This window comes from Chiloscyllium plagiosum, chromosome 33 (assembly GCF_004010195.1).
Source record: "Chiloscyllium plagiosum isolate BGI_BamShark_2017 chromosome 33, ASM401019v2, whole genome shotgun sequence".
In the NCBI taxonomy this organism is placed as follows: Eukaryota; Metazoa; Chordata; class Chondrichthyes; order Orectolobiformes; family Hemiscylliidae; genus Chiloscyllium; species Chiloscyllium plagiosum.
The window spans coordinates 6,773,849-6,784,603 of NC_057742.1; the positions used below are offsets into that span (position 1 = coordinate 6,773,849).

The 10,755-nt window shown below is 41.6% G+C and overlaps 1 protein-coding gene across 1 annotated transcript in view; it reads left to right on the forward strand.

Moving 5' to 3' along the window:
• Window positions 1–10,755, forward strand: part of lasp1 (LIM and SH3 protein 1) — a 152,795-nt gene that overhangs the window by 65,415 nt on the left and 76,625 nt on the right. Inside the window, exon 3 of the mRNA XM_043674841.1 lies at window positions 2,921–3,005. Within this exon, the coding sequence (XP_043530776.1) occupies window positions 2,921–3,005 (85 nt within the window). The remainder of the gene's footprint in view (window positions 1–2,920; window positions 3,006–10,755) is intronic.

Below are 10,755 nucleotides of genomic sequence, written 5' to 3' on the forward strand. Positions count from 1 at the left end.
AGAAGTACATCTAATGTTAGACAGTATGCATGCAAGCACAAGCTGGTTGGGTACAGTTAGTATCTTGTTATAAATAGCCAAAGGATTATGCTGTTCAATTATAATTGAACAATGTTTACGATGTATGGCTTACATACCTACACTGAAATTCCCATGCCACATCACTCATCTGTGTGGTAGATAGTGGCTTGTTGGATGATCAGAATCTGAGTCCGAAATATGCCAGCCACTGAAGATGAATCTGCACCATTAGGCATGGTCAGGAGGATGTATCTGTACCATTAGGCTTGGTCAGCCAGCCAGGTTGGCATGATTAACTGACCCCACTCCTTCGATTTCTGCAGTTGTTCATTGATTACACTTGGCAAAGACGAAGCTGAAATGATGTTGCGCAACGTTTTTCAATTCTAGGCTGAAGAAGGAAGGGGAAAATAAACATGTCCTTTATCTTCAAATTGGGAACTTGTTGGGCAATGTTCCTGTCTTACAAACCTCAATTGTACATTTTTTACTGAGATTATTGTGATGAGGCAAAGAATTTTGTTTCTTTTTTTAATAATAACTTCTGTACCTCTTATCCCTGGAATAGCTTGAGCATTACTGTGACTGTCAGCAAATGACAAATGCTGGGTGGCTTGGCACCAGTTTGTCAGCTCCCACTGGCTGTGTTTCTGGATTAATCCTAGAGTTATAGAATCCCCATGGCCCACTGAGTCTACATCTCACCCAGACTCCTTCCCCTTTCCTTATCCACGTAATTCTGTAATTCCCATGACAAATCTACCTGGCCTCCACATCCCTGGGCACCATTGGCAATTTAGCATGGCCAATCCACCTAACCTGCACATGTTTGGACTGTGGGAGGAAACTGGAGTACTTGGAGGAAACCCCCGCAGACACTCCACTCAGACAGTCAGTTGCCCCAGGGTAGAATCAAACCCGGGTCCCTGGTGATGTGAGGCAGCAGTGCTAACCACTGAGCCATCTCGATTAATTTAACAATAATAATGCCATCACCTCCCTCTTGGCGCCTTGGCTCCATAACCTTCAATAGCCTTACCAAACAAAAATCCACAAATCTTAGTTTTGAAATTTCCAATTGACCGAAACCTTGGCAGCCTTTAGATGGAAGGAGCTCCAGATTTCCATCACCCGTCAGTGAGTAACGAGATGTTTTCAGAAAGCATTCATGAATAGCCAAGTCCTAACTTTAAGTTTTTCCTGGCTTTGGCCTCAACTCCCCAAACATGCATACGCTGTTTCAATTATTGTATGTAGACTTTGCACTGTTTGGCTTTGGGCAATTAAGTGTTGTATAAATGAGAATGGATATGATAATGATAATCATGGCATCAGTAATCATGAGAATGTGGGGTGGGATTGTCTGTGCTGGTGACAGAGGTATTTAAAATCAACCATATAGAGCCAACCATTATATTGCAGCAGTAGTTCCACTGTACATTACTGCATGGTTACACTGTATCCGTAACAGTTTGCAGAAACCTACCTGAATATGAATCACTCTTTTTGATCCAGAGAAATCATTGTAAGCTATACGCTATTAAGGGGAGGCAGGGAGATCTCTTTTGGAGTAGCATTCGGTCATTAACTTTGTGAGAATATAAACTAGCCACTAGAAGGGATTGGAAAGGAATCCATTTCCTGGAAAACTGTTAGGTTTTCTAATGCTAAATTTTTGCTGCAGAGTTGAGCTCCATGTATATTTGGGGTGTTTATCTGAAAGTGGAGGAGCTTAAAGTGGAACCATTGTCTGAAATATTTAGGTGTCATGGGCCAAATGGCCTTTTCGTGCTCGGTGGTATTTGTACCCTTGGGAAATATCTCTTTCTTTTTTTTAAAAAACTGGGGTTGATGCGTTGGTAATTTATTAAACCAAGCTAATGTTCCGAGGATCGAGGTTCACATCCCACCAAAGCAAAGTTCTGGAGTTAATGGTTTAATGGAGACCATGGAACTAATGTCGATCGTCAGGAAAAGTCACTGACCAGTCTGATCTCCACGTAACTCCAGACCCACAGCAATGAGGTTGCTTCTTAACTGTCCTCTGTGCAGTTAGGAATGGACAATAAATGCTCGCCCAGCCAGTGAAACCCACATCCTGTGAATGAATGGGGAAAAAAAGCAGCATTGATGGAATTGAGATATGAATAAATGATTATCTGATTGATTGATAGAGCAAGCTCCAAGAGGCTGAATGGCATATTCCTTTACCTCATAAATTGATCAATAGAGACACCAGGTGAATAGGAATCTGATGGTGGACACTATCTCTTGGAGAACTGAGGAAGAACGCCATTCCTTAATAGTCGAGATGCTTGACTATTATGACTTGATGCTCACTGAGAAGATTGTCGTTCAAGAGAGAAGTTTGAAAATGCAACATTGTGTGTTCGCTCTGTCTTTTTATAGCAAAGCATTGAGGATTTGTCAAAGTATGTGGCACCAAATACCTGCAGGGTCTGTTTGGAGATGGAGGGGTTGCCTATCGAGAGTCTTGTTTATCTTCACAACAGTCCCTAAGCGGAGTTTATTTTTTTGCTGATGAGTTGTGCTCCATGAAAATTTAAGGTGTTTATCTGAAAGTGGAGGAGCTTAAAACGGAACCATTGTCTGTGATATCAAGATGTCATGGGCTGAATGGCTTTTTTTTTTGCTATTTGTAACATTGGGGAATATCTCTTTTATTGGAACAGGTCACATTGTAGGGCTGACGTGTTGGTAATTTATTAATCCAAGATTGTCCTGACATCCTTGATCCTTCTCAAGATAAATTGCTGTCCGTTTACTTATTTGCCAACTTTCATTGATTCCATTGCTTGTCTTGTTCATGAGGCTAAATCTCACAGGAACAAATATATAACATATGAAAAGCTGAAAACTTTATATTTTTCTTTTCCAGGCATTACCCAAAGTCGTCATTCACTGCTGTGGCAGATACCCCAGAAAACCTACGCCTGAAAAAGCAAAGCAAGTTGCAGAGTCAAGTAAGTAACTACGACAGAAAGGTACACTGCTGGAAATCTGAAATAAAATCAAGGATTGAAGGTATACTCATCAGATCAGGAAGCATCTGTGGAGAGAGACGCAGACCTCATGTTTTCAGTCAGTGATACTCTGATGAATACCAGGTTCTCTTTTATCACACTCTCAGCTTGTTATCCTCTTGGCCCCAGGCAGCTCATTCCTGGTAGGCTGCTGGACGATGCTAGTTTGGCGAGTGGGAAATGCTAACTTTGTAAAGAAGTTATACCTTTCTTCTTTTAGAATTTTGTTTAAGCATTTGTTGCCATCGAGTTACACATCACAGAAGCAGACCCTTTGGTCCAAGTCGGCCATGCTGACCAGGTTTCCTAAGTGAAACTTGTCCCATTTGCCTGTATTTGGTCCATATCCCTCTGAGCCTTCCCAATTCATGTACTTGTCCAAGTGCCTTTAAAATGTTTTAATTGTACTTGCCTCCACCAATTCCTCAGGCAGTTCGATCTATACACACACCACTCTCTGTGTGAAAACGTTGCCCCGCAGATCTCTCTTAAATCTTTGTACACTGTATTGTAAAAGTGGCCTTACCATTGTCCTGTACAGCTGCATCATGACATCGCAACTTTTATACTTGATGCACTGATCAATGAAGACAAGTGTGCCTCACGCCACCTTCACCACCCTGTCTACCTGCGAGACATTCCTGCATCCTGGCTTTGATTTGATTTGTAAGTGCTGGTTGATCTCTTTGCGTGATCTCTCTGAAGGCTGAGGGAGGCACCATCAATGAGTGTGATCCTGATCTGGACCAATGATCTCCTGTTATAGAGTTATAACAGGCAGTGTTTCAAGATCAGTGGAGAGAAAATTTGAAGGGCGAGGTGTGGAGCACCATTGGGATTGACCAGTTCATCTGAGCTGCTACTGTGCTGGCGTCACAGTGACCATCTTCTGTGACCATCAAAAGCTGCCCAGTACGTATTGCAATGGGAAGCCTACTGTAGTGACATGGGCACATCAGTGTAACAATTACATCACTGTATTAGCAACTGAGATGTTATGAGTTTAAGACAGCCAAGAATAATTATGTAACCGATTACAGAGGTACCTCGTTTATCCGAAGGACATGGGCAGGGGAGTATTTCATTCGGTTAATTGAATACTGGATAACATAGTTAGCCAAGCATCGGGACCTTGCAATATTGTTCAGATAATCCAAAATTCGATTAATCAAATGCTGGACAATCGAGGTTCTTCTGTATCTGCTTAGTAATTGGCATGGAAAGGTGGACTCCATGAGAGTTAATGTCAAGAGACCAATGGCAGGGGTTGGGTTAGTTGTGTGATTAAACCTCTTGGAAACTAGAGTAGCTAACATCGGCATTTCACGGATATTCTTGTATAGAGGATTTCATCCATTTGATGTTTGGCTCACCTTTAGAATGAAGCTCAGTAAGTACCTCAATACTCTGACCAATAAAGGAAAGCATACCAAACGCTGCCTTCACCATCCTATCTACCTGCGACTCCACTTTCAAGGAGCTATGAACCTGCACTCCAAGGTCTCTTTGTTCAGCATCACTCGCGAGGACCTTATCATTAGGTGTATAACAAGGTCTCTTTGTTCACTTTGTTACCATTAAGTGTATAAGTCCTGCTAAGATTTGCTTTCCCAAAATGCAGCACCTCGCATTTATCTGAATTAAACTCCATCTGCCACTTCTCAGCCCATTGGCCCATCTAGTCCAGATCCTGTTGTAATCTGAGGTAACCCTCTTTGCTGTCCACAGGAATGAACTTGTTTTTATATAACATCTGAGGTAAGAGACCTCAGGACATCTCCAAGTGCTTTGAAGTTGTTCTTGTGAGAAATGTGGTGTACACTGCACGCACAGTGTGATTCTACATGCAGTGATTTGATAAGCTGTTGGTTTTGGTAGAGGATGCTGGGAAAATTTCACAACTTTTTGCAGTTGTCATGTGATCTGATCTGAGAGAGGCCCTCTGTTAATTTCACATCTGGAATACAGCACTCCAGTGCTGCTCTGGCTGTGTTCGATCAAAACTCCAAGGTGGGACTTCAACCTTCAACCTACAACCTTCTAACTGAGAGATGAGAATGGTACCAACTGAGCAGAGGCTGTGTAACTTGTGTCATCAGGCAATATGTCAGTTATTTACTTTGCCCTTGGTTCTGTATGTGTAGTGCAATGACAGCATTCAGGCTCACTTTTTCCACGAGGTACCTTTTTAAGTACCATTTTTGCTGAGGTGTCGACTTCCAAACCCTTCTGCAGGCCAGAAGCAGAGTTAATTAATTGGACAGCAAACTCAACTTGAGGTACTTCTGCTCAAGTCCCAGTCACCCAGTTAAATCCACATGGAATTATGTATGTGCTTTCATTTCAGGGAATAGCTCAGTGTTAGAACATTTGCTTGTAGATCAAGAGGTCCCTGGTTCAAATCCAGGTGTCCCCTTCATTTCAAGGAAATAGATAATAGCCCTTGTGGTGAAAGGGATCAAGAACGATGGATGGAGGGCAGGATTAGCTGAATGATCTGCCATGAATGTATTGAATAGTGAAGCAGGCTTGAGAAGTTGTATGGCCCACTCCTTCTACCTTCCATGTTTCAGAATGAACTGCAATTAAACAAGGTTGCAATTCCAAATTGAGTAGCAGAGAGAGAGTTCCCTGATACAATGGGACAGTTCAACTACTGATCAAAAGCTAGGCTTACTGACAAAGTTGACAGCAATTCCAACCTTTTTAGAGACAAATTGCGGCAATTCTTTAACATTGTATATTTATATTGCACCTTCAACATAATACAATGCTGTTCATTATGAAAGTGTGCTCTGTCAAAGCTCATATTTCCTTTTGAAAATATATTTAATCCAAAGCTTTTCAAGAGCATTTTTAATGTTTCTCCACTTGAAAACAATCACCCAAAAAAGTGTTTATTTTACAGTTGAGAAGTTAAATAGAGTAGAAATTTCACACTTCATTAGGTTTGTTAATCTGTTGGTAGGGAAGCTCTATAATTGAGTCAATGGTACAATCGATGCATGTCAGCACAGAGCCTTCCAAAAAGCAAATGCGCATGTACAATGATAGACTGATCAATTACAGCAGCACCACTGGATTTGATATTTAGATGCAGCCTAGGACTGTCTAGAAGGGGGCATGTATGTAACACATGCCTGAATGCCGAACCAATCCACCTTGCTTCCCAAGAAAAACCTTGTTTTGAAGAAGGTTTCTTTTGAGTAAGGCAGTGATGAAAGGGCATTGTAACCTTGGGAGAACCAGCAGCATAAAGATTTTCCAGACTTGTAAATAATAGGCCACAGAGAGAAATTACTTTCTCTCCTCTCCATCGGTTTGTGGGCGCTTTTGTTATCTGCTGTTTTCCTCCTGTTACTGTTCAAAAGGGCAGGCAAGAGGTCTATTCAATCATTTCAAGTTCATCATTTGAATGAGATGTTTGAGTGATGTTTGGCTCATTGATTCTGAAACTGCAGACCTGGAAGCTGTGCTGATGCAAGCACCCAATGTTCTGAGTTGGCTATTTCTAGATTGTATAAAGCTCTTCCAATGGAGCAGCTTTTTATTTTATGATGAAGTTAAGCTGCCAGAAAATTTAGTTTTCTTGTCTCCTCCCTTCAGGATGTTGCCACATCCGCTCAAGACCTGATATTTCTCAATGGGACCGGAATGGCCATTCAGCCCTACAGTAATATCCACCATTCTTGATCATGTCTTATCTTCCTCAACACCATTTTTCATTTTTTCACAAAATGCTAGCCATTTACTAATACTAATTTATTTGAATTCTTCTAGTATTTTCTATATCATCTTCCATGAATGCAGACTTAAAGTAAATGTGTAATTTCACTGCCATTTCCTGTTCTCCGTTATAACGTCTCCTGTTCCCAACTGTAATGTGCTCAATTTATTCTTGGTAACTTTTCCTGTATGGATAGTTTTTACAACCCACCTTTCAAATTTCTTGCCAACTTACATTCGTATTTTCTTCTTTTCATTTCTTTATTGGTTTCTTTTGTCATCCTTTTCTGGGTTCTGCGTTGCTCCCAAAGGGGCTTGCTTCTATTAATAGCATTCTTGTAAGTCACTCCTACTGCAATCTTGTAACTACTTTTGTTAACCATGGTTGATTCACCTTTCCCTTTGGGTGTTTGTGCCATGGAAGTGCATGCATCTTTAAAAGCTAGCCTACCATCAGATCTTTCAGTGTATTTTCCTAATCCATCATAACCAACTTGCCCTCATTCGCCATAGTTTCTGAACACAGATTTAAGAACTTAGTTTCAGAATAGATAATGTTGCACCGAAACGTCAGTTAAATTCTATGATATTGTGGTCACTACTACTTAAAAGGCAGTAGAATAAGATTTATTAATTAATCCTTTCTTATTACACAATGCACAAACCAAAATAGCCCAATCCTTTATAAAAGCAAATTACTGCGGATGCTGGAATCTGAAACCAAAAGAGAAAATGCTGGAAAATCTCAGCAGGTCTGGCAGCATCTGTAAGGAGAGAAAAGAGCTGATGTTTCAAGTCTAACTGACTCTTTGTCAGTTAGACTTGAAACTTTGTCAGCTGGCTTTGACAAAGGGTCAGTTAGACTCGAAACGTCTGCTCTTTTCTCTCCTTACAGATGCTGCCAAACCTGCTGAGATTTTCCAGCATTTTCTCTTTTAGCCCAATCCTTTGGCTCCTCAACATGCTGTTCCAGAAACCCACCTCATATGCACTTTAGAGGTTGACGAGTCGGTTAACCCAGTTTATACGCAAACTTAGATTGCCTCTTAATATTGCAGTACTCACATTTTAAATCACGAAATTAGAGATGCATATAGTGTGCCTAACATGAATGCTACAGTTTGGTATTCTGAAAATAACTCTTGCTGATTCTGCACTCCACCCTGTCCTGATCATTTGATTGATGATTGTCTATTGCTAACGTGCTGATGCCATCCCATATGAGGAGTGAAATCCCATTTCCTTTTTTCATTTTTACACTTTGGAACGATAAGCAAAAATATATTGGATATTGAGCTCCCTATCTTGGTTACTCTATAGCCACATCTCTGTAATGGCAATTAATTCCTATTTGTTTCCCTCAATTAGTGCATTCAAATCATTAACTTCTTTCTGAATGCTACATGACTCTGATAAAGTGCCATTAGTTCAGTCTTTTTAGCATTATTGTCCATTTTGGTTCTATTTGATAATTGCCGTTACTTCATCTGCCTTCCATTTTTGGCTTGCATGCTTCCACTTCCTCTTTAACTGGTTTTGCTTCACTAGGACCTGAGCCCTCTCTTGGGTTTCCAGCCCCCTGCTAATCTTGTCTTAAAATCTTCTCAACTGCTCTAGGAAACCACCCTGCGAGGCTGCACGTCCCAGTCCTTTCAATGAGTGAAATCTTCCTCCTTGCACAGATTCCACCTTCTTTGGAGCTTGGGTTAAATGGCTCTCCTGTTTCTATATTCATTAGTGTATGGGACTGGAAGTATTCCAGATATTGTTGCTTTGCTGATTTTTGCTTTTCACTCTCAATTTCTGCTCACTATATTCTGCTTTCAGGATCTTGTTACCATTCCTATCGAAGTAATTGGTACTAATATTGGCCACCATCTCTGGTTCACCCTGCCCCAGATCAATGTCCTGCAGTCATTCTGTGACATTTTTGACCCTGAATACAGATTGCAAAATGCCATTCTAGAGGCAGAAGCACCTGTCTGTTCTTTTAACTGAAGAACCCTTTATTTGTTACTTCCACCCCTCAGATTTCTTTGACATCTGAGGAGCCACCACCAATGTTAAAGGTGGAAAGCTGATTTGTGAGCAAGATTGGGATTTCTGCACTACTTGTGCCGTTCTCTTGGACTGCCTGGTAGTACCTGTTCCTTATCTGCTTATGTACCCCTAAACTGTGGTGTGACCACCTTCCTAACCATGCTTTCCATGTGTCCTCTGTGGATGAACAAATGTTTCTCCAACTGTGCCTCTTGAAGTCTGAAATATGGAGCTCGTTGTACAGATGGTAAGACTTCCAACAGACTTCATCAGCTCTGATGGATGGTACCTCCATGAGTTTCCAAATGCCAACAGGCTGCACCACGCACTTGGCTGAACTACCCCGCCATATTTTAGTAATTGTGCCACCAACTAGAAATGGAATAGCTTATCAGTTCCTTCCAGCTCATTCTGCTGCACCAAAGTAGAAGCCAAAACCTGAGTGACAAAAATACATTTTAAACAGAAAAAGGAGGGAGTAAAAGCACCTCACCTTACCCTAAACAGTCTTGCTCGCTCTCACTGTCTCTCTGGCTCATGCTCTCTCTGTGCTTTTGAATGGGGGTGTCCTGAATATCAGAGGTGGCATTATCACTTACCCTTCCCCTTCCCCTTCAACCCTCTTGACAAATCTTTGCCCACAGGAGGGCAAATACACCTAAGCTTACCTGCCAAGCTTCCCCTAACAAGAGTATAAATATTTTGAACTTTTCTGGAATTGTCACTCAGTTGTTGAGGTATTCAGGAAGTCCCATGCTATTTTATGGTGCTCCCTTCCTCTCTGCTACAGCTCCTATTTCAATGCTTGTTCAGTTGTCTTGGGAGCACCTGCACACACTTCTTCAGGGTCAGTCTATGGGCCACATGTCATGAGACGCACAAACAGCCGCCTTCTCTGGTGACACCACATGTTTATTTTTTGGTAGGGAGACCGCTGAGTCTTCAACCTTCCTATGCTGGCCAATAATGATCTTTGTTCTGTGTTCTTTGTCTTCCTGATACCAACCTTGACAACTTTATGCTTCTGGCATTTCAAATTGTACCAAAGAGGCAGGAAACCATCCAAATCGTCTGCAGTGCAGAAATGGACCATTCGGCCCAACTAGTCCATGTTGGTCTCTGTGCTGTATGGGAGCCTTCTTCCACTCCTCTATTCATATTATTAATATACCCAGTTGTTCCGTTCTCATTTATCTAGTTGTATCTTAAATGCATCGATATTATTTGTCCCAACTACTTTCTTTGGAAGTGAGTTTTACACTCTCACCATTCTTTGAGAGAAATTTCTCTCACCTTCTTTACTGGACTTTGTGAATATCTTGTACTGATGGCTCCATGGTTTTGCTCTCTCCCACATAGATGGTGACATCTTGCAAAATGTCCAGATTACAGAGGAGGAAGTGCTGGATGTCTTGAAATGGGTAAAGGTTGTTCAATCCACAGGACCTGATCTGGTGTACTCAAGAACTCTGTGGGAAGCTAGAGAAGTGATTGCTGGGCCTCTTGCTGAGATATTTGTATCATCAATAGTCACAGGTGAGGTGTTGGAAGACTGCAGGTTGGCAAACGTGGTGCCACTGTTTAAGAAGGGCGGTAAGAACAAGCCAGGGAACTATAGACCGGTGAGCCTGACCTCGGTGGTGGGCAAGTTGTTGGAGGGAATCCTGAGGGACAGGATGTACATGTATTTGGAAAGGCAAGGACTGATTCGGGATAGTCAACATGGCTTTGTGCGTGGGAAATCATGTCTCACAAACTTGATTGAGTTTTTTGAAGAAGTAAAAAAGGTTGATGAGGGCAAAGCAGTAGATGTGATCTATATGGAGTTCAGTAAGGCATTCGACAAGGTTCCCCATGGGACACTGATTAGCAAGGGTAGATCTCATGGAATACAGGGAAAACTAGCCATTTGGATACAGAACTG